Here is a 24,639-nt window from a genome sequence, read left to right as displayed (position 1 = left end):
TGTTTCTCATTTCAACATTATCTAAGAAGAACGAATAATTGAAAGGGAGGTATCAACGGTCATTTTGGATAGCACTGAGTATTTGTCCTTCGTTATCAGAGTTGACAAAGTACAAGTGTACAACCACTACCTCCACTACTCTATTTTGTCCACGCTACAAGACAAGACAACAGCTATGCCTGCAGAATTTGTGCCTTCAAGATGGGAATGAATTTGAAGCTAATTCTTCAAAGGACTACACCCAAATCAGGCAAAGGATTACTGGTGAATGATCAAAGGATTCCAAACGACTCTTTAGACGTGCAAATCATCTCAACGTCTCTTTCACACCTCTATATAAAGGAGTGAAGACTTGAAAATTGTAGATAGAGATACACATGTTAAAAAGCGCCAAAACTCTGTCAATTTGATTCTACAAAGCACACTGAATTTCTGACTGATTTGATACATCTTAGAAATTCAAAAGTCTAGAGTCTTTAACGTATTGTATTGTGAACACCACTGATTGTATATCAAGTGTTCAAGTCAAACTAATTTCATTGTATTTTTGTTTGATCAGAAGCCTCTTGCCTGCGTACTTGAGCATTAGAAGACTCTTGCTTAGTGCTTGAGCATTCGAAGACTCTTGCGTGTGTGCTTGAGCATTTTTGAGAAGTCTCATACTTAGAGAGTATTGAGCATTTGTAATCTTTGTGATTATAGTGAAATCTCCTTGGAAGTGCAAGGGGGACCGGACTACTTCCGTTTTGTGGAAGGAACCAGGATAACTGCTTGTGTCTTGCTTTTCTTTTCTCTGCTTTGATCTTTTCCGCTGCATATCTGATTCTGATCATTTCATCAGAAGCATTCACTTACAGAATCCCTCGTATATGACCTTTTAACAATACTACACTTTACTTCTTCTGCCACAGGGTACCTAGAGTAGTATTTCTTTTATTAACTTGGTCCTACCTCTTGTGTTTTACTCATCATTCTTTCTTTATTTTCTTCAAATCAAACAATACATTTTCTCAAAATTATCATTCTTTCTTTATTTTCTTCAAATCAAACAATATATTTTCTCAAAATATATTTGGCAATAAATTTTCTTCAAATCAAACAGTATATTTTCTCAAAATATATTCGGCAACTTCAAATCAAACAATATATTTTCTGAAAATATATTCGACAATAAATTTTCTTCAAATCAAACAATATATTTTATCAAAATATATTCAGGAACAAATTTTCTTCAAATCAAATAGTATATTTTCTCAAAATATATTTGAAAATAATTTTTTTCAAATTAAATAGTACATTTTCTCAAAATATATTCTAGAAGAAATTTTGTGTTAACCTTCTTTATCAAGTGGGCAATGGTAAGTTACATCGAAAGTTAACCTTTTTTTCCTCTTTTTTCTTTCGATACATCACTCATTGTGTTTTCATTGCATCGATTTTCATGAAAATAGAAAATAGACACGTGTGGCATAAACATTGGGTGGTACACGTATGTTTGAAAAACAAGAAGAATGTGGTCTGAAACTCAATAGCCCAAAAGAGACCAAAACCCGGAAACAGGGATCCACAACACTCTCTCTATCTAACTCACCTATAAATATATTGCAAATTTAACACAAATATCTTAGATATCACACATTGCATTAGTAAGATACATAATCTCAATTCTATAACACTTGATCCAAATACTTTGGTCGATTTTTGATTTATTTCTCAAACTATACTTCGTTTGATTTCAATTCCGCAATGGGTTGGGTTTCAGACACTGTTGACTCCATCAAGTCAATTAAACTTAGAGAAGCTTTGCACCAAGTCATCACTCTTGGTATGTCTTCTTCAATTCATTATTATTCTCATATATTATCGGTAATTCAACATTAATTGATTGATTAATTAATTAAGTAAGTATTTGTGTGTGGCTAATCATTGTTTTTTTATTTAATTTGTTTCAGGGATGATTGTAACATCGGCATTAATAATATGGAAAGGGTTAATGTGTATAACTGGAACTGAATCGCCGGTTGTTGTTGTTCTTTCTGGAAGTATGGAACCTGGTTTCCAAAGAGTAAGCATTATTTTTAAAAAAATGTTATTATATTGATCCAGAGTGGACCTTGATTGGCTGACACGGCAGCCTGCTGTACCTGCAAACACTCCGGCGATCAGTGAACGGTCGCGAGTGAGAGGTTTTATGGTTTAGAAATAGTGTACTTTACCCGAGACACGAGTTAGACTTTATAGGAGGAGAATTAGGGTTTTTCAAATAGAAACCCTAATTGGACAGCTATCATAATGTGATCATGATCACACGGCCCTAATTGGACAATGATCATGATCGCACGGCCCTTAATTGTATCTTTGGACTTGCTTGGGTGTGCCTCTAGGGTATGGCCATAGCATAGTCCGTAGTGGGTTGCTACCTTCGCGGAAGACCAGTTGGTCTCTTGTTGATTGTGCTTGACCCAATCCGAAACATATAAATAAATTAAATAAAATTAAAATACATACGCTTGTTATTATTTTGATTTTTGAGATTTAAGTTATGTAGGTTTTATGGTTTTTGTTTAATAAAAACTTGTGGTTGATTTGGTCTTACAGGGTGACATTTTGTTTTTGACCATGAGCAAGGATCCAATTCGTTCAGGGGACATTGTGGTTTTCAATATAGATGTATGTGCTATTCCATTAATTGATGAATCTACTGTTATGTTATTTTTGTACAATTTTTAAGTTGCTTAGACTTAGAAATATTTTTTATGATTATTTGGGGTCGTTTTATTTCATAGATGTAGATATAGTAATGAAAAGATAAATGCCAACAACATCCTTTCAAAAAAAGAAGATAAATGACAACAACATACATTTTGACAACGTTTTTGTTATTGGTTAAATCTCATGTTATATTGACTAATGGAATGCCGGTCTAGGTTGTTTATGGGTATGGGGGTGTTCTCTATTTCTCAAAAGAAATTGAGAGCTGATCATCAGCTGTCTACAATCAATGTTGTCAAATTCTGCTACGCCATAGTGTTATAGCACCGATGTACCTGCTATTTGTACCAAATAGTGTATCACGGAACAATAGCAATTTATTCAAATTTTTCTACACTATAGTGCTATAGCGTCACTATTTCCGCTATTTGACAACACTGCTTACAATAGTTTAGGTTGTAAATTAATACATTTCAAGAATTTTGGCGACATCACTAGGCCCTTATACTTCCAATTTCATAGTAATGTAGCTCGTTGTTACTTTTCATAAATGCTGCAGACAATCATTCTACTTGTTGTTTAGAGCCTTACTCAGGCTAGCGTGATATTTCACTCAATTGTAAAGAAAAACTAGAAAAAAAGTGAAAAGATTTTGTTGATAGCATTAATCTTTTAACCAATAACACAACCACTGCCAGGAAATACCTTTGCTTTCGATTTCGTTGGCTAAAGGAAAATATTTCATACTGTAAATCTTGTCAACATTGACAACATAAAACATAATATCTCCTTTTTATCAAGAGATATAAGTACAAGCTACATGTGTTAGAATCACATGTAAGTGTATCTATTTTAATCATTTTGCAAAGCAAACTTTTAAAAAATATTTACCTTTTCCCTTATATTTATAGCAGCATAGGTGTAATTTCCCCCCTTTATCTTTAGTAAGTCTGAGGGAGCATCATGTATTGAATTATGATCCTATTTCTCCCTGTCTTGTACTTCAAAGAATTGAGGGATCTATAATAATGTATTGTTGTTTGGTCTTGAATGACTTTATATACTATATAATTTTTATTTTTATAAACCAGAAAAGGCCATTCAATGTGTTTATGAAATGTGTGCGTTGGTTTTGGTAGATTTATTTATCTTTGATGTGCTTGCATCTATATATTTTGCTCATAAATATCCGCTCATTGTACAGGGACGTGATATTCCAATCGTTCACCGTGTGATTAAGGTATGTATGACACATATTTTCTGTTCCAAATTATTTTAACATGTTGACACTATCTGATAAGTCATATATCTTCGAAGAGGTGTTATGCACATAAATGGTAATTCTAAAGATTCTCAATATTTTGGTGATCATTTTCCCCCATGGTTCATTGAATCAATAAAGCTGAAGCCTTTAATAAATGGAATGGAACTCATAATCTTCAGAAGAGAATAATGGTTTAATCATAACATCTCACAAGTTTCCGTGTTGTACTTGGTAAAAAAATATACTCCTCATTTAATCAGATTGATAATCGCAGAACCGAAGGCTCACTACATGAACTTCTAGATTTTTCAAATAGTATACATAGTTGACTTTTTTCCCCACATATTGATCTGCTGGCTAAATCTATCTTTCAAAGTATAATGTTGCTTGATCAGTCTTCATATATCACCTAATTTGTGGATGTTATTTTATTTTAGGTTCATGAAGGTCAAGATACAGAAGATACTTATTACCTTACTAAAGGTATAACCAATGTTTGTGCAAATTATAATATCTCTATTATATTTCAATTGTCAGCTGATGGTTATCGCAATATGCGGAAAGCAATATCTTACCATTTTGCTTTTTCTTTTCTTATATTTTATAGTCACCATACATTCAGTACTATTGAAGTTTTTGGTTTGTAATTGGTTTTCTTGCTGTAAATTGATTGTTTTTTACTTTGATAAGTCCTCCTTAACATCCAATGACCGAACATACTTATTTCCTTATATGCACGGTTATGTATTTCAGGAGACAATAATCCTACAGATGACAGGGTTTTGTACAATTATAACCAGGATTGGTTGCAGAAAAAGCATATTATGGGAAGAGCTGTCGGGTAAATGTTTCTCTTTGTTGTGGAATATCATCATTTATGTGTTCATGCTGAACATTAGCACTTAGCTTGACCTATCACTTATTTATTGGGTACACAAAGATGATTACTTTTGTTATGTAACCCTCATTAGTTGAATCGTTTATTAAGAAGAGAATCCGTTAAAAGCTAGAGGATATTGTCTTGGGTATTGAAAATGAAATCAGGGAGGAGAGATTTCCATGTCTCCTGTATACCTGGAGATTGATTAATTTTCTTTCTGTTGTATTCTCTTCTTAATCAATGGTTGGGATGTTGGCTAACCTCATTGGTACGGTAACGAGAGCTGCTTCTATGATAAACCATATCTTATTTTCATATTGTGAACCTATATCTATAAACATTTTATTGAGCAGATGAAGGTCTATAACTGTTAATTAGATTTTATCTCACACACACACGCATCCCTTTTTCTGGAGATTAGCATTATCTGTCAGTCAGTAGGGTTTCAACCAATTGATCCGAGTAATCTTTTTGTAGTTAGTTAATTAAATTTAGTCCTGTTTGTACTCTGTTGGGTTTGAAACATTATTTACAATGTATGTTTCGTATTCTTCCCATTTAGCTATACTTGTGCAAAATCCATTATTCCACAATGTAAATGGTTGTTTGCTTATGGAGAGAAATCAAGGAAAGAGTAAAACTTATTTTACAACAGATATATAACGATTGAAAAATGAAAGGAAACTTAATTGATTCAATTTTCTAGGGATATGAATGAGTAGCTAGTTAATATCTGGAATGTCATATAAATTTTCTACTTGACATTAGTTCACTACTAAATCCATTTCTTCTTGCTTCTGATGTGATCATATGTTTCTGAATTACAGAACAATTTAATTTATTTTGTCTAATATGTTCAACTACATTGTTATTTATGCAGGTTCTTACCTTATGCTGGTTGGGCTACGATAATCATGTCCGAAAAACCTATTATCAAGGTTTGTTCTTTTATCTAAACTATTTGAAGAAATCATTGCTGGTTCTAAATCATGTTGTTTTCTATACAAAAAAAGGCGTAGTTTTATTTATATTGAGAAAGTTGCACATACCCTCTCTTTAGTATTTTGTCGAAGACATTAACCGTCTCTCAATTACACATACATTCCTTCTAATTCTATTATGTGTAAAACTATAGGGGATGTTTGTTTCATTTAAACAGAGAATTAATAGGTGTGTGCATTTTTCCTTTTTCAACCGCATTCTCCGTCTTCTCTTCTGACTATTTTCTCTCTTTGGTTCTCAAATTCACATATGCTAATACTATATCAAAACTAACATTTAAAATGTTAATTTGTCATTGTTTCCTTTTGCAGTATGTACTAGTAGGAGCATTGGGGCTGCTGGTTTTGACATCAAAGGAATAGGCTAAGAAACAATCACATACACTAATGTAAAAGAATCTCAGAATATTTTTGATGTTATTGGTGAAAATAAATTACATTTTCATCATTGCCTCCTTATTGGAATAAAGCCAATTCAATATATAAGCATTATTGTTTGATGGCGTTGGCCAAAGACTAGTAATAACGAAACTGCTTTTGTTGCCATGGTTTTTAAAAATCAATTTTATGATTTCTTCTTAAATTCAACTGTCATTTTAAATTTAAATAGTGAACGTATAAAATTTGATAATTATTATAGGAGAAAAATGTACAATCAATCAGGGGAATGGAGGAGGCACTTCAAATCTATCTAATTGGTTTTCTAAGCAAAGATCATGCTATCATTTTACTTTTTTTTTTTTTTTATGAAAACTACATTACCCATCAACAAAAAGGTAGATAAAGTTACTGAGATTTTGACATCAGTCAAAATCATTTATTTGTCCTATTGATGGGTAAATACAAATTTGACTTATTTTTTTCATTTATTTATTGTTTTTTTTAGATAAAAAAGACTTTCATTCTCAATGAAAAATCTACCACTATTAAGTGTCCAGATACACTGATCAAGATCAAACCAAAGAAAATAATTTATAAAAAACATAGATTAGGTATGCCTTAAACGAGTCAAGTGAGTAGTAGAAGAGAGTATTGAATTTGTAGTCTACGCACAGAACGGTGTGTTTAGTTGGAGTTGTTTGCATAAACCAAAATAAGTTGAATATATCAATCGATCTTTGGCACCTGATCTGTGTATAACAACACATCGAGTGTGTATGCAATAGAAGTGTTGTCCGTGCCCAAAACTTGGCGGGCAAAGGCACCACATTGCGACTTCCACACAAAACTCGATTCACGTCCTTCCATTTGCACAAGGCCAATCAATAAGAAGTGTGTCGAGAAACATGACAAGTACTAAATGCAAGTCATGCCCCCTTGGCGTTTTGATAGCGAGGTCGGACACGAGCTTCCTCGCTGGCTCGCTAGGGCATGGGGTATCAACATGTTTGCAGAAATAATTCAAATGCTCAATCTTGCAGCACCCTATCATCTAACTCAACAAGAACAACCAATTGATGTTTCTCTTCTTTGTAATCAGTGGATACCTTGCTTTCTCTTTTCCGTAACTTTCACAGTTTGGTACCACAAGATACATCCATTCATCTGGTGCACGATCATGCATTTCGCGCATACTCTCCTCCATGAACTTTGTCACTTTCTTTAACTTTTCAACCAAATCAATTTGAATGTCTTGTTGAAACTTACAGAATTTGCATTGAAGAGTTCCCAGAGATAGTCTTGAGTTTCAATACGGATACCAAGTGATCGAGTGTGTACACGGTGGCTCGTTTGGAAGTCACCTGCAGGAATGCTTGTGGTACTGTCGCATTCTTAACTAGTCGTCTCTTTGTCACAGGCTGATGCTTTGGTAGAATACGCTGACGTCGTCTCAACACCTTGCTAGTGGTAGTAGAAGAAAGAGAAACATCTTGTTCTTGTTTTGGATGATAATCTTTGAGATAATTTGGAGACTAGGTCAGGATTATCAGGTTCAGAGTCAAAATTAGGAAGAGTAATGATGAGTTATGAATAGAAGAATGTTTGTGGATTAAAAGGGAGGCACAGGGAGGTGTTAACGGCATGTATTCAAAAGGTAATGGCCTATGCGGTGACGACGACGATGATGGTTGTGAGAGTGTAAGCCATGATGCATTCATATTTTCGTCACAGGGAAGTGCAGCAGCACCATGGTTCATCATCTTCGAATACAAGAATGTTCATGTATTAACAGAAAGACACGTTAATGGTGTGTATTGATATGGTAAAGGCGAAGGGGACGACGACGATGATGATGGAGATGGATGTGAGAGTGTAAGCCATAATGCATCTATATTTTCTTGATATAGAGCATCATCATCGCTTGAAAGCACAGTATGATCACCATGGTTCATCATCTTTGAGTTATCACTGATGAGTTGTTTCTTCTTTATTTCAGGCAGGGGAGGGCAAGAAAGTGAAAGAAGAGTTTGTTATTGTTTTTGTTTTTATACAATAAATACTAATAAAAACTCATTTCTATGTAGTTAGCTAATTCAAATGTAAAATTTAGTTAGTTAATTGAAATGTTTCTTGGTTAGCTAGTTAATATTTTGTTAGACATTTTAGAAGAGAATGTATATAAATAATGCGCTCCTTGTAAAATCACAACTAATTGAATACATATACAAATTTTCAATTCAGTTTATACTCTCTCAATAACTGTTACCTTGTCTGGGTGCTATGGGTGTGTGTATGTCATCTTACCGAACAAATTGGTATCTGGAACCCTCAGTTTCTTGTAACCAAGTGTGAACTGAGAGGAATTGCAACAGTGAGAACCAAGTGATTCAATTACTGCATCAATGGCTGGCACCAACAGTTCCCCGTGGAAATCTACCAATTTTTTTGTGGAAAGAATTGGGAAAGGTGGTGCATTCAAATGAAGGTCATATTTGAATTTCAAGATGTCCTTGACATGGTGAGCGGAACCCTAAAATTGGACATCATCTCCTCACAACCTCACTCTCATCAGCCACCTCGACAGAGCCATTCCCACCCCCACCGAATCTCCCACCCCCCCTCCAGTTACACACTTCACATAGAGGGGACGCTTGCAGCATCGACCCCCCCAAAATTTGACCCATAACTGGATAGATAAAAGTATTGTGGTTCCTCTTATCTTCATTGTCATTGATCGTGGGTGGAAGATTGTGTTAAGCTTGAGGTTAAGTTCTAGATGTTGGTTTCGTCGTACTTATTTGACTCTTGGTCGTTCTATGTGCATTGTTAATCATAACTGGTTAGGCTCTATGTTTAGAATTCGTCTTTTAAGTGCTGAGTACTAAAACAGATTTTCTACAATGTTGTAATCGTCTTCGCTATTTCCAACTAATAAATTTCCTTTTACTGTAAAGAAAAAATAAAAGTTGACAATAAAATGGGACTAAGCAGAGATAAGTGAAAGCCAAATTGATGCTCAAAGACCTGAGTACAAGTAAGCAAAGAAATTGCAGTGCATTGTTCTTGATATATCATAGTATGAATGTGAGCAAGTTTAAGAAGATTGTTGAGCTTCTACATCCAAGGGATTCTAAAGAAATTCCAGTAACACTCTTTTATACTTGCTTCCAAACATATAATGAATGGTTCATTATCTAACAATTATTTTAATTCTGTAAATTATTTAAAAAAATTAGGAAATTAAATTATAGAGAACTGTGGCTGACATTTCCCAAATTCACAACATCCAAAAAAAAAAAAAACATTTCAGACTCAACATATGAAATCCTATCACTACAAGCATTTCTATTAGCATTGTCCAAAGTAAAAAACAATTTACTATTTACTAGAAGGAGCAACAAAGAAAACCGAGTTGCATTACTAAACACTAATAAAACAGATATATCTGAAAATATACATCCATGCTAAGTTTCAAACTAGATAGATTACGACATAAAATCTGATGTTACCACCACATACATCAAATGCAACACAAAATCTTGATGCTACCACGACAGAAGTCAAATGCAACTCGAAAAGCATAAAAAAGGACATTCAACATATTCATCGAAAACATACAGAAAAGTATTAGGTTACTAGTTTATTTATCAACATGGAAGTGCCACTCACTGAATGAAAATGTAGGAAAGAAAAACCAGCCTTCTTTCAGCCTGATGAATTAAACAAACATGCAAACTCAATCCACACAGACAGACACAGATACAAATATTTCACATGGCAGTTCTGTTTCTCCTCAATCTCCGTCACAACCAACCAAGGTCCACCCCAAAAGGCCGTGGCCAAGCAATTCATACCAGAAATCATCATGGCATTCTTCAAACGAAATCATGTTACTCCACGTATGCATAATCACGCTATTATATACCGTGTAAATAGATGGAGTAAACTTCCTGATGATGACAGACATACATTGATGCATTGAGCTGATCCTATTATCTTTCTTTCCCTCTTTCAATCCATAAACGCATTAACCTAGAGTTCATCCACATTTTGTTCTTCTAATCATGCTATATTAGAGCTAAAAGTTATAACTCAAACCACAAAGTCACCAATTTGCAGCAATAAAACCAACAGAATTACCAAGGCAACATAACTAACTACAATAGGTAATCACTAATACATTCTACCATGCGGAACCACTTGTTGCTGTTGAATATAAACACATACATCAGCCAAAAGGCACATTTGGGAACTTAAGCGAGGCATTGCAATCGTATATATCTCACATAAGTAATGACTTTTAAGATAAAATTTGAGTGCTAATAATTCCAACAAAGTGATTTATTTGTAATTGCTTCACTAATTACTGAGTGAAAAAATAAGTTGTACATTCTATAATATTATCACACGCAGTTTAGCTCTGCATCTACATCAAAAAAACCAAAAAGCAAGACAATAATAAAATTAAACCTTGTTTCAAACTCATATCAACGGACCGAATCAAACTTCCGAAGCATATCACAGTGAGGCGTTTCCCTGATATATCCCCATTGGCGCCGCTGCATCTCAAACTGACAATTCTGGCGAAGAATACCAAAATATTCCCTCTCGACCCTTTCCTCAATAGTAGCTCGTTCACGGCTTCCCAACGGATAATCTTGTTCAAACTTCGTAGACTTAACATAATAGTTAACATTCTTAGGTGTGGTAAGCCGGTGTTCATAAGGATAGTTCTGCGAAAGAACATAAACCGGATCCGACGAAGGCAAAAAGTTAATAAGCAAAATGAGAAGCACCGGAAGTAACTGAATCAAAGCACGAACATTGAATCCACCGGAACCATTATCAGCAGCAGCCTGTCTATGTGCCATCCCCGGTCCACCAAAACTAAACCCACCGAAATTCCCAGCAGGCGCCATTCCTCCCATTCCTCCAAAGAAGAAATTCCTAAATATCTCTTCAGCATCAACATCAGCCTCATAGTAACCATTAAATCCCCTAGCCGGTCTCGCAGCAGCGCGCCTTTCATAAACCACTTCATCTTCTCCGGAAACATCATACTTCCTCTTACTCTCCTCATTACTAAGACACTGAAAAGCCTTAGACACCAACTTAAACGCTTCCTCGGCTCCAGGAGCTTTGTTCTTATCCGGATGAACCTTCAAAGACAGCTTCCTATACGATTTTCGCACATCATCGACAGTACAACTCTTCTCCACCCCTAAAATATCATAATAATTCTTCTTCCTCTTAATTTCCCTTATAATTGAAACTTGCTCCTCAGTATAAGACACTGAGGACGAAGACGAAGGCCCTGGCACCGGAGCGGAGCCAGCCCTTCGACGAATTGAAGGCTGATCGGATGAATTCTTCGCCGGCTCCTCAGCTGATGTGGCATGATCACCTGCATCGCTGTTTACAGTGGACAACAGATCATCGATCGGAAGAGTCGGGTCGAGACGGCGAGCTTTGTTGAGAAACTTCAAAGCGCGATTACGATCGCCTTTTTCCAAAGCTTCTTTACCGATTTTCAATGATTTCAATGCATCGTCTTTGTTCCCATCCATTTTGCAATAACGGATCTGAAATTAAAAAGTGATTTTGATTTGATAATTTAAGCGATTAAAAAGTGATTAAATGTGAAATTGAATTGGTTAAATCAAAGGGAAAGAGGGGAATTGAACTTACAGATCGAGAAAGGAGTGAATCAGGGTTTCAAGTGGATGAGATAATAATAATATTATAGAAATTGTTGTTCATGTTGTTTCTGCCGATGCGGTTGATCTTCTTCTTCTTCTTCTACTCTGTCTATGATAACATTTTACTTTTATTCTCGTTTTTATTTTTATATAAGTCGTATCTTCTCACTCATAACGCGTATTTTATCTTCTATAAGCCTATAGCAAGCTCTTAAATCTTTTTTTTTTTTTTGAGGAAATATTTATTTTATACTCATCCAATTCTTATAAATAAAAAAGTAGTTTCATAAGTCCTAATTCAACGGACGAAAATTCCAAAATTATTAGGCCGAACGTCATAATTGAAGTTCAAATCCCGGTATTTTTATTTTGTGTGTGTAAATTTATGATGGCTTTACCATCTCTTTTATCTACAACAAAAAAAAAGTCATAATAATCTGAATTCTGAATTTTGGTTGGAGGTAAATAAAATAAAAAAATGGGGATCAAGAATTTAGTCAAAAATATAATTCATCGATTCGTTTAATTGTACATTTTTAAGATAAATTTATCTTATCTTTAATACTCGGTTCGTTTTTAAATTTAAATATAAAATATAATTCATATGATAATATACTAGAAACACAAATGAATGTCCTTGTGCTTACCTCATTTGATATGAACAATGCATAATAATATGCAAGGTTCGGGGTTTGAACCTCGACCACCACAAAAAAAAAAAACACAGATGAATCAAAAAAATAAAAGACACTAAAGTTTTTTTTTTTTTTTTTGACAAAAACAAAACGATATTCATTCATTCAAATCGATAGAGTACATCATATACAAACATCGCTAAAAACGTAAAGGGTGAATCTGCAAACAAACTCACAGCACCCAAGTGTTAGCCAATATTTGTGAAAAAACTATCATTTAATACAGTCAAAGGTTTGACCTAAGAAAGTTGGACTTAGCTTTGAAAAAAGATCTATCGAAGATGCGTCCTCAGCAGGAATCGAAGATATTAATTTTAGTTCGACGGATAAGGGAAGTTATCGAAGCGCCATCAACTTTGTGGATAAGATCGAAATGTAGCAACGGCTCTATTCGATATTCAAATCGAATGGCGATGATTAGGCAGTTATAGGTCTATTTGTATAAATAGAAGTTTTTCTTAGGAAAAACAGGTCACAATTCAATCATACTAAAAACTTACACTCAATACTGTCCGTATGGAAGCGACAAACGAGTCACAAGTTGCAAAGTATGAATATGTGCACCAACTTTCATTAAGTCTTTACAAATTCAATACATTTCTTTGAACAACTTTGCAATTTACTTAACATTTTCGAAGCATTTTCTTTTATTGTTTTCTTTATAGAATTTCGATTGGATTCAATTCTGTTGAATTCAGTTATTTGCATTTTGTTCTTGTCTTTTACTTTATCAAAATACTTTACGAACAAGTATTACGTTTACTTCATACCATAAAAAGCACAATATGCTCCTAAGATTTACTAGTTGATCTTGCAAGTAAACATTATTGAAACCAGCGATTGTTTACCAAAAATCAGTGTAAACAAATTGGCACGCCGAGTGGGACCTTTTGTGCATTTTTACTTTGAATTTTTCAATTCTAAAACTTTTGGTTTGCGTTGTGTGTAACACTCCTATTTCTATTAAAGCAATTAAACATGCGAATAATACATTTATTCAAGAAATAGAGATTACGTCTCATTCAAAATTCAAAAAAAACGATAGACATGTATATAAACCTCAACAGTTGCAACGGAATATAAATCAGAGTGATCAAATATGTACATGCCATGAGCAAATAAATCATATCCCAAAGATAAACCTCAAAAGCCCAAACATACGGGTAGTCATCAACAAAACAATAATCCAAAGGAAAATATAAACAACCTAATCTAGACCGACACAACAAGCCTAGACCAGAGCCGACTCGACACCGATATCGGAGAAAGCTCCCGATATCCCAAGCAAAGACTCACCGAGCACTACTCCTGCACAACGTCTACTCACCCATACAGGCAAGTAGGCGGTTAAAACCACTGGGGGTAAGTATTACATTATCATGATCCAGATAACAATTAAGTCAAATAATATCATGTACTTGCATAATATTAAGCATACATAAATACTTACATCATAACTTGATAGCTCATGTCAACATATATCAATCACATGAATAATTATCCAATCATAAATATTCATTCGCAAACATCAATCATTGAACAATCATTATCAACATTCATTCATCTCATTTCATCACCAATCACATATTTCACATAGGACTCATGATATGATATGCACTTATTGACACATAAATGCATGTGGTACCAAATCTCAACAAGGTCGTCACCTTTCGATGCCACTTGCACATCGAATGTAAGGGCTCACACCTGCCTTACAACAATCTCGAAGTAAAAGAGTTCAACCCTTTTACAGCAACAACGACTATGATGCATGGACATGTATAAGGACTCGATAATGCGACAACAATTCACAATCTCAACTCAATATATAGGACAACACCCAATTATATTGATTATCTCCACAACATTGCATTATCAAGAAAACATGCCCACACAAATAAATCATAGTATTCATCATCACACATCAACATATTAATCAATAATCAACAATGTCATCCAACATCAATTACATGATTTTCAATAATCAACAACATCACTTATCACGTATGATTTTACCAATTCAAGAATTCTCATATTCCAAGCAATTAGCATACATTTCTCACGATAATCATCATACCTCAAACATATACATGCATACTCAATTATTCACTCTAAGTACCTCATTAACCCATTATTAAGTTTGGAAAAGTTTCACGACTTATAGAAAAAGTTATGATAAGTTTTCACAAAAATCCACATGACCCATGTGTAGTAATTTGATCATAACTCAAATTCTAAAAATCATTTGGACGTCAAACCAAAGCCATTAGAAAGCTAACTTAATTACCTAAAACTTTCATGTTTACACGAAAAACCAATTCAACACGGAAACAGGTGAAAAATGTGAATGTTTTCCAGATTTGCTTGACAGAAAATCGGTGGCCGATTTTGACAAATCGGTGGCCGATTTTGACCAATCGGTGGCCGATTTTCGTCGAACCAAAACTGGAAAATAAGCTCAGAAATCAGTGGCCGATTTTGGAAAATCGGTGGCCGATTTTGGGCTTCACAATAGTTCAAAAATCAGCTTAACAATGCGTTTTTCACTCAAAAATCACTCTTAAATCACTAGATTCAAATACAAGACTCCCAAATTAAATCAAACATTACCCATAATCATAACACTTGTAAATAACACTTATACCACTTCAAATCATCAAGTTCACATCCAAAATCATAATCAACCCATTTTCACCAAAACACCAACAACAATCCATTTCTCAACAACAAATCATGAATCATGCAAACCCAAGCCATATATCATCATCAACAATATGACTAAACAACAACAACAACCATTGATCATGAAACATATCACAATTCATCAACAACCATGCATAATTCACCAATTGAGCATAATTTACAAACTACCCATTTTCATACATCATGAACTTGCAATTTCATCATCAACAATTCATTTAACATCAAATTAACATATTCAAACATATCTCTACAACATAAGCACGAATTTCAAAGATTGGGTTCATGATAATCACTTATTCTCATAATCAATTATGAATAGAACAAGAGAAAAAGAATTAACTAAATGATTATGATAAAAACTAACCCCCTTACCTTTGAAGAAGATTAACCCTAATCCTTGCTTCAATTCAGCTCCTAGGTCACCCCACTTGATTCCTCAAGCTTTCCCTTCAACACTCTTGTTCTTCTCATCACCTCTTTCTCTCTCTACCTCCCCCTCTCTCTAGGAAAATGTTTTGTGAAGTGAATGAATGATAATTCTATGACAACCCTAGTGTTATCTCCCTTAATGGGCTCAACTCAAAATTCTAATGGGCCTAACCCATTCTAACATAATTCTAAAAGTTTCTATACACTCAACGGTAATTACTAACAACGGTAAAATATAACCAACGGTCACTAACGGTAAAAACTAATCATTACACTGATAACTTAGTAAAATAAGAGTTCTCACTAATTATTAAAATAATTATCACCAAAATTACCATTTTACCCTTACCCGCCAAATGACCAAAATACCCTTCTAATACGGTAATCCATGTAAATGCACCCGATGACAATAAAATACACACAATCACAATTAATCACACACAATAAAAGTAATTAAAATAAATCTAGCTAAAAATCGGGTTGTTACATTGTGCATGCGTTTAAGGAATAATAAATTGCTTCCTGAAATGACGCGTCCTCCTACCGTTTCTGGCACAGCGGCATCAAACGCTGCTTCCGCTTCAGGAACAACGACCAATCAAACCATTCCGACAGGGCCTACGCAACCCAAGAAACTCAATGTCCTTCCTCCTCTTATCATGGTAACTCTTCTGCCTACTCTGTGACGCTCTCATATTCTTTTAAATCATCTTAACCTTCTCTGTCGTCTCTTGCACAACCTCCGGTCCTAACAAAGCACTTTCACCTGACTTATACCAACACAATGGTGTTCTATACCTCTGACCATACAAAGTTTCAAATGGTGCCATCTTGATACTAGAATAAAAGCGAGCAGATGAACTCGCCTAGCGAGCTTGACCAGAGAGCTTGCAAGATTTCGTGATTTTGACTTTTGAGTTGATCCTTAGATGCTTTTGAGTGCCTGAACATGTTTAATAATGATTAGGAAAGAATGTAGAATGAGATTGAACCTGAATAGATTTTAGAATAAAACTTTGAGAATCTGACCGGAACTCGCCATGGCGAGCAGAGGCTCTCGCCTCGCGAGTGACCTATTTACAGAATACTTGTTTAGGGTTTTGCGATCTTTGTAGCACGAGTCGTTGAGAGTTGAACCTTGGGATTGTTATGAATATTATATATAATATTAATGATGATCTGTGAAGCTGATTTATGATGATTTGATGATGTTATATTGTGATACAATTGTATATGTATTACTTGAATTATATGTGAATAATTGAGACGTTGTTGACTTGCATTTGATATTATTATGTCATGCTGTTTTTGTATACTACTGTGTTGCTGTTGTTATTTAACTAAGCTGCATGAGTCGGTCTAAGTTGATTAAGATGATGAAGTTCCAAATTATTGGATTATACAAGAGTTTGTCGATTTAAGATGTTTAAGAGGTCGAGTCCATGCATTAGCATAATAAAGTTGAGGGCTTGATGCCCTGGGAGCCTATTTACGCTCAAATATGTTGGGGGCTTGATGCCCTGGATTGGTACCACATGCATATAAGAGGTCTAAATTGCATAGTCAAGTTGGAGTCGCATTTGTCGAGTCAAAGATGTTTAAGTTACCAAGTTTTGAAGCTATGATTCTTTATATGAACTATTAAAGATGTGATATATGATATATTAATGTCTATGATGAATATTATGATGATTTTAGGTTGTTAAATATAATTGTTGAATTATATGCTTAATATTATTGTTTTGTAAAATCTCACCCCTTCTGCTTGGAAATGTTGCTCTTCGTATGAGTAACTTGCAGGTAACCAAGAATAGTTGATGTCGTGTGAGGTTTCTCTCTCGTGTGTCTTAGGTGCACTGATACGTAACGGGATGAGAACTTTGTTATTGCTTTTCTATTCCTTACGTATTGTTTTTGAAGATTTATGACTATGTTTTTAGATTGGATTTGTATGAGATATTTATGAAGAGGCCTTCGTGCCAAAGACTGTTTTAGTTATTGAATAAATTCCGCTACGAAGTATTAAAGATTTTGTTATTGAATTTTAAAGGATAAATAGTTATTTATTCAGTTTATGATTTTAAGAAAAGAATGTGACATTCTGTTTATGTGAATACTCTGATTATTTTTATGAAATTTTCATGTTCGGAAAACGGGGTGTTACATATTATATTTGTATATGCATTATGTGAATTATATAAGATGCTTAAGTTGATGTTGATTATTATTTGATGTTGTTATATCTTGAGATGTTTAAGTGCTGCCTATGTTGCTGTTGTTGGTTATGTGAAAAGTTTATATGCATTATGTGGAAAATGTATGATTTTTAAGTTGTTGATGCTTTTCATTAATATTATCATGTTGTGAATTGCTTGTACTGTTTCTGTTGCTGTTGGATATTGATCAAGTTGTTGATGTTGGTCTAAGTTGTAAAGTTGTAAGTTGTCTTTCCAAAGTGTTCCAAAGTATTGGAGTCTTAAGTTGTTGAAGTCATAGTTGAAGCTGTTGTTAGTGACTGTTTATGTTCTAGTGTTTTATAAGAGGTGGTGTACTCTTACGTTGTTGTTCTATAAGAGGTGGTGTACTCTTACGTCGTTGTTTTATAAGAGGTGGTGTACTCTGATGTCGTTGTTTCATAAGAGGTGGTGTATGTAACGCCCACTTTCGTTTAATTAATTATTTAATCGAGTTTATGCCATTATATTATATTTTTATAATATATATGTGAGTTTTGTTGAATTTAGAAGAGTTAAGTTGATTTGAAAGATTTGACGTGTTTTGATGATTTGATAAGATTATGAGACTTATTTTATTGTTAAATAAAATAAGATTTGATAAGAAAATAAAAATATTTAGTTGAGGGCTGTTTTGATATTTTAGATAGTTTTCGGGGAGAAAGTGAGATAAGATAAGTAATTAAGAGGAGATATAAAAGAGATAGACCTAGTTTTAGAAAAACATTGTTGTACGTACGTTTTTGGAGAAAAAGGGAGAAAACCAAGAGCAAGAGAGACCTCGGAGGGCTGAGATTTCTACACATTAAGGTAAGGGTGAGACTAATAATTCAATAATGTTAGTTGTTGTAATTCTGATGATTAATTGACAAAGTTAGGATTGATTTAGAAAAGTTTTGGAATTAGGTCAAAAACCTAGAAATTGATGATCAAACGGTATAATGATGTTAGATTGATGTAGAAACCATCCTACAACCTTAGAATATGTTTAGGATGAATTCTGAGATTGAAATTAGGCTTAGAACCTTGTTAGATGATGATTTTCGTGTAGAAAATGCATCAAGTCCGAGCCTAAATTCATCGCTCGGCATGGCGAGCTATGAATCTCGCCTCGCGAGTGATGAACTTCATCGCTCGCCACGCGAGCCCTTCCCTTCGCCTCGCGAGTCCTTTTGGTACAGCTCGCCACAGCGAGCAACCTTACTCGCCATAGCGAGTTAAGGCAGAGAGCATGTTAGATTTTGCAATTTCGACTTTTTAGTTGGACCTTGAGTGCCTTTGAGTGCCTGAACATACCTAGTGATGATTAGGAATGAATGTAGGACAAGATTGAACCCAGAACAACATTAGTTGGGGAGTTGGCTTGAACTCGCCATGGCGAGTAGATACTCTCGCCTCGCGAGCACTTCCAGATTGGAGTGCATTGAGTGTTTGTGCGATCTGTGTCGCACGTTTTGATCAAGAGTGAATCCCTTTATGGTAATAAGACCTAATGATGACGTTTAATGCAATTTGTAAAGCCGTTTAAGATATGTTGATATTAATTGAGCATGAATTAATGTATTATACATTATGTAAGATATGAATTAAATATTATGATGCCATTGAATTGTAATTGATATAATGATATCATCCTGTTGTTGTGTGACTTGACTATGCTGCTGTTGTTATTTAACTAAGTGCATAATGTCTATATATGATGAATAAGATGACGTTTAGCTCCAAATTATTGGATGCATATTGATATGATGATTACGGTGAATTGTTGATAAGAGTCCATGCATTAGCATTCATTGAGCTTAGTCCTCACCACGATTATTAGGAGCTTTGTCCTCTGCACGATTTATTAGGAGCTTTGTCCTCCGCACGTTTAAAGTATATTAATACTTATGATGACGATTGGTACCACATGCATATAAGGAGTCTAAGAGCATTGTCGCATTGTCGTGTCTAAGATGCTATGTTGTTGATGATGATTGAATATGTGATTACGTGATAATTGTTTATCAAATATGCGAAGTTGATTGAGATTGAATATGATGTTAATGTTAATTTATGATTCGAATTACATTGATTAATATTATTTTGTTATGAAATCTCACCCCTTCTGCTTGAAAATGTTGCCCTTCGTATGGGTAACTTGCAGGTGATCGTGCTTAGTGTGCAGTTTGCCGTTGTGAGTGGCCTTGCCTCACTGTGTCGTCTAGGTCGCTCTGATACGTAACGGGATGGGGTTTTATGTTATGCATGCTTCATTCTCTTACGTGACTAATATGTTATTTTTATAATATTATCGATTATGATTTGAAATATTTTGATGGGGCCTGTGAGCCGAAACGTTTTATGGATTATGATATAATTTCCGCTGCAATGTTTAAGTTATTTTGGTTAAATTATTATTTAACTATTTTGGATTATGTTATATGTGATATCCCGTTGTTTACGATGCTTACTCTGATAAATGTTTTAAGAAATTTTTATATTGGGAAAACGGGATGTTACAGTGTACTCTCACGTAGTTGTATTGACAGGTTGACGTTGTCGTCGTCGAATCGTTGAAGTTGTTGTTGATGACAAACCATGGAATGCTAATGATTATGTTGTTGTTTATATTATTATGAGATGATGATTATGTTGTTGTTTATGTTATTATGAGATGATGATTATGTTGTTTTGTATATGATTATTATTATTAAGTGATGATTATGTTGTGTTGTATATGATTATTATTATTAAGTAATGATTATGTTGTGTTATATATGATTATTACTATTAAGTGATGATTATGTTGTGTTGTTTAAGTTATTATGAGATGATGATTATGTTGTTGTTTATGTTATTGTCAGATGATGATTATGTTGTGTGTTAAAAGATGATGTTTATGATGTGATGATCTATGCTGGTTATGATTTGGTTATTATGTGCTATATGATGATGTTTATAATATGATGAATATGAAGTTAATAATGATTAGAAGTTGGTTGAGTTATTAAGAAGTATTACATGAAGAATTATTATTACTAATAGATGAAGTTTAAGTTGTTAAATGCATTTGATGAATTATATGCTTAATATTATTGTTTGTGAAATCTCACCCCTTCTGCTTGGAAATGTTGTTCTTCGTATGAGTAACTTGCAGGTGATCGAGTTTAAGTTGCTGTTAGATTGCTGTCGTGAGTGGATTATCTCTCACGTGTGTCTTTAGGTGCTCTGATACGTAACGGGATGGGAACTTTGTTGCATGCTTTTCTATTCCTTACGTATTGCTTATGAATTTACATGACTAAGTTGTTAATTGGATTTTTATGAGATGTTTTGATGAGGCCTTCGTGCAAAGACTATTTTAGATGTTTGAATAAATTCCGCTGCGAAGTATTAAATATTATGTTATTGAATTTTGAAGGATAATTAGTTAATTATTCCGTTTATGATTTTAAGAAAAGAAGTGTGACATTTCGTTTATGTGAATTACTCTGATTAATTAAATGAAATTTTTATGTTGGGAAAACGGGGTGTTACAATTGGTATCAGAACAGGTCGGTCCGTCCGGCCAAGTAGTTGAGTCGCGTAGTGTCGTGTGACGATTAAAATACTGTCATTATGTTGTCCTGATTGTTGTTCGTTGTGTTTCCTGATAAATGGTTATGTTTATTATGTGATCATGTTTGATTGATTAACTTTAATATGGTTTGTATGTTTTGTTTGAAGGTTCTATTTGGCTATATAGTTTAAGGTATTTAGGCAATAGTTGAATTCATTTTCTTGTGTGCTTTGAATTTCGATGACAAAATTCTTTTAAGGGGGGGTAGAGTTGTAACGTCCTCTTTGAATTATTTCATTTATTTGATTGTTTTAATAGGTTTAGAATATATTTATATGATTATGTGATTTATTAAGTGGCTTATTTTAGTATTTAATAGAATAAGATTTGAAAATAGAATAAATATTGAGATATGGGCTGTTTTGTGAATTTAGAGAGTTTGTGGAATTAAAGCAAATAAGATAAAATAGATGGGAAGAGATAAATAGGAGAAACTAGGTTTAGAATTATTTTCACGTACAACCAATTTTGGAAAAAAGGGAGAACAAGAAGAGGGAAGAACCAAGAGAGAGCTGGTGATCGATTTTCTTAAGGTAAGGGTGAGACTAGCATTCAATTTTATTAAGTCTGTAATTCTGATGGTTGTATTTAACAAGTGTAGGATTAGTTTTAGAGGATTCGAGAATTAGGGTTAAAGTGAGAAATTGATGATTAATTGATGAAAAGTTGTTAGATTAATGCAGAAACTGTTTACAGACCTTAGATAATCCATAAGGTGATTACAGGAATCAATGTTAAGCTTAAAACTATGTGATTAGGTGAATTTTTGTGAAAAATGCAATTCTGCCCGAGCCAACATTCATCGCTCGCCTCCCGAGTGATGATCCTCGCCATAGCGAGTGATGAAGTTCATCGCTCACCTCGCGAGCAAGTTCCATTCGCCTCGTGAGTTGCTTGCTGTAGCTCGCCATATCGAGCAGTTCACTCGCCATAGCGAGTATGACCAGTGAGGAAACTTGATTTTGAGAATTAAGTCCTTAAGTTGAACCTTAGATGATTTTGAGTGCCTGAATATGTATAATAATGATTAGGCAAGCTTTTTAGATTGAGATTGAACCTGGAATAGTTTAAAAATGGGATTTTTGGATGAAAAAGGTCAAGTTACCGAGAACACCCAATTTTAGTTCGCCAAGGCGAACAGCTAACTTGCCAAGGCGAGTAGCCTTTTTCCTGAACTCGCCATAGCGAGTAGAGTGACTCGCCTCGCGAGCTGCCTAGTTCAACAATATCTTGTTTAGGGTTTTGCGATCTTTGTCGCACGAGATGTTATGAGTTGATCCTTGGGGTAGGAATGGAGGTTGAATATAATATTATTGATGATTTGTGAAGCTATTATATATGATTTAATGTTGATAGTAATGTATTATATTTGTATATGCATTATGTGAATTATATAAGATGCTTAAGTTGATGTTGATTATATTATTTGATGTTTTTATATCTTGAGATGTTTTAGTGCTGTCTATGTTGCTGTTGTTGGTTATGTGAAAAGTTTATATGCCTTATGTGGAAAATGTATGATGTTTAAGTTGTTGATGCTTTTCATTAATATTATTATGTTGAGAATTGCTGGTACTGTTTCTATTGCTGTTGGATATTGATCAAGTTGTTGATGTTGGTCTAAGTTGTAAAGTTGTAAGTTGTCTTTCCAAAGTGTTCCAAAGTATTGGAGTCTTAATTTGTTGAAGTTGTCTAAGTTGTTGAAGTCGTAGTTGAAGCTGATGTTAGTGACTGTTTATGTTCTGGTGTTTTATAAGAGGTGGTGTACTCTTACGTTGTTGTTTTATAAGAGGTGGTGTACTCTTACATGGTTGTTCTGTAAGAGGTGGTGTACTCTTACGTCGTTGTTTTATAAGAGGTGGTGTACTCTGATGTCGTTGTTTCATAAGAGGTGGTGTACTCTCACGTAGTTGTATTGACAGGTTGACGTTGTCGTCGTCGAATCGTTGAAGTTGTTGTTGATGACAAACCATGGAATATTAATGATTATGTTGTTGTTTATATTATTATGAGATGATGATTATGTTGTTGTTTAAGTTATTATGAGATGATGATTATGTTGTTGTTTATGTTATTGTGAGATGATGATTATGTTGTGTGTTAAAAGATGATGATTATGATGTGATGATCTATGTTGGTTATGATTTGGTTATTATGTGCTATATGATGATGTTTATAATATGACGAATATGAATTTAATAATGATTAGAAGTTGGTTGAGTTATTAAGAAATATTACATGAAGAATTATTATTACTAATAGATGAAGTTTAAGTTGTTAAATGCATTTGATGAATATATGCTTAATATTATTGTTTGTGAAATCTCACCCCTTCTGCTTGGAAATGTTGCTCTTCGTATGAATAACTTGCAGGTGATCGAGTTTAAGTTGCTGTTAGATAGCTGTTGTGAGTGGATTATCTCTCACGTGTGTCTTTAGGTGCTTTGATACGTAACGAGATGAGAACTTTGTTGCATGCTTTTCTATTCCTTACGTATTGCTTATGAATTTACATGACTAAGTTGTTAATTGGATTTTTATGAGATGTTTTGATGAGGCCTTCGTGCCAAGACTATTTTAGATGTTTGAATAAATTCCGCTGCGAAGTATTAAATATTATGTTATTGAATTTTGAAGGATAATTAGTTAATTATTCCGTTTATGATTTTAAGAAAAGAAGTGTGACATTTCGTTTATGTGAATTACTCTGATTAATTAAATGAAGGAAAGTAATGAGAAAGGAGTTGGTGATTTGCCGGTAGTGCAAGAGTTTCCAGAAGTTTTTCCGGATGATATTACCGAGTTACCGCCGGAGAGGGAAGTTGAGTTTGCAATTGATTTGGTACCAGGAACGAGTTCTATTTCGATTGCGCCGTATCGGATGTCTGCATCAGAGTTGGGTGAATTGAAGAAGCAGTTAGAAGAGTTGCTTGAGAAGTAGTTTATCAGGCCGAGTGTTTCTCCGTGGGGTGCTCCAGTGTTGTTGGTAAAGAAGAAAGATGGAAGCATGAGGCTGTGTGTGGATTATCGGCAGTTGAAC

The 24,639-nt window shown here is 34.2% G+C and overlaps 2 protein-coding genes across 3 annotated transcripts; one reads left to right on the top strand and one right to left on the bottom strand.

The window, feature by feature from the left end:
* The first annotated feature begins 1,531 nt into the window (after window positions 1–1,531).
* LOC120578205 (signal peptidase complex catalytic subunit SEC11A) lies at window positions 1,532–6,440 on the top strand. 2 transcript variants are annotated; one of them, XM_039830583.1, is made up of 9 exons: window positions 1,532–1,825; window positions 1,953–2,065; window positions 2,599–2,670; window positions 3,917–3,952; window positions 4,414–4,459; window positions 4,730–4,817; window positions 5,737–5,794; window positions 5,992–6,026; window positions 6,170–6,440. In XM_039830583.1, exons 1-9 carry the CDS (start codon window positions 1,747–1,749, stop codon window positions 6,177–6,179), a joined length of 537 nt encoding a protein of 178 aa, XP_039686517.1. In that variant the 5' UTR covers window positions 1,532–1,746; the 3' UTR covers window positions 6,180–6,440. The 2 variants fall into 2 exon arrangements, with proteins under 2 accessions (XP_039686517.1, XP_039686516.1); XM_039830582.1 differs by lacking the exon at window positions 5,992–6,026 and having other exon boundaries at window positions 1,536–1,825; window positions 6,170–6,383.
* Window positions 6,441–10,555: 4,115 nt separating this feature from the next.
* Window positions 10,556–12,108, bottom strand: LOC120578204 (chaperone protein dnaJ 49). Its single transcript, XM_039830581.1, has 2 exons — window positions 11,927–12,108; window positions 10,556–11,820 (listed from the first exon to the last, which is right to left on the bottom strand). Exon 2 carries the CDS (start codon window positions 11,803–11,805, stop codon window positions 10,726–10,728), a length of 1,080 nt encoding a protein of 359 aa, XP_039686515.1. The 5' UTR covers window positions 11,806–11,820; window positions 11,927–12,108; the 3' UTR covers window positions 10,556–10,725.
* Window positions 12,109–24,639: the final 12,531 nt, after the last annotated feature.

The sequence above is a fragment of the Medicago truncatula genome, chromosome 2 (assembly GCF_003473485.1).
Source record: "Medicago truncatula cultivar Jemalong A17 chromosome 2, MtrunA17r5.0-ANR, whole genome shotgun sequence".
Classification (NCBI taxonomy): domain Eukaryota; kingdom Viridiplantae; phylum Streptophyta; class Magnoliopsida; order Fabales; family Fabaceae; genus Medicago; species Medicago truncatula.
Note: the sequence above shows the minus strand (reverse complement) of the source record. Positions and strands in the feature narration are given on the sequence as shown.

Coding starts and splice junctions, on each gene's coding strand:
- LOC120578205 (XM_039830582.1), top strand. CDS start 1,747: ATGGGTTGGGTTTCAGACACTGTTGACTCCATCAAGTCAATTAAACTT. Junction 3,953..4,413: donor TCGTTCACCGTGTGATTAAG/GTATGTATGACA, acceptor ATTTTATTTTAG/GTTCATGAAGGTCAAGATAC. Junction 4,460..4,729: donor TACTTATTACCTTACTAAAG/GTATAACCAATG, acceptor TATGTATTTCAG/GAGACAATAATCCTACAGAT.
- LOC120578204 (XM_039830581.1), bottom strand. CDS start 11,805: ATGGATGGGAACAAAGACGATGCATTGAAATCATTGAAAATCGGTAAA.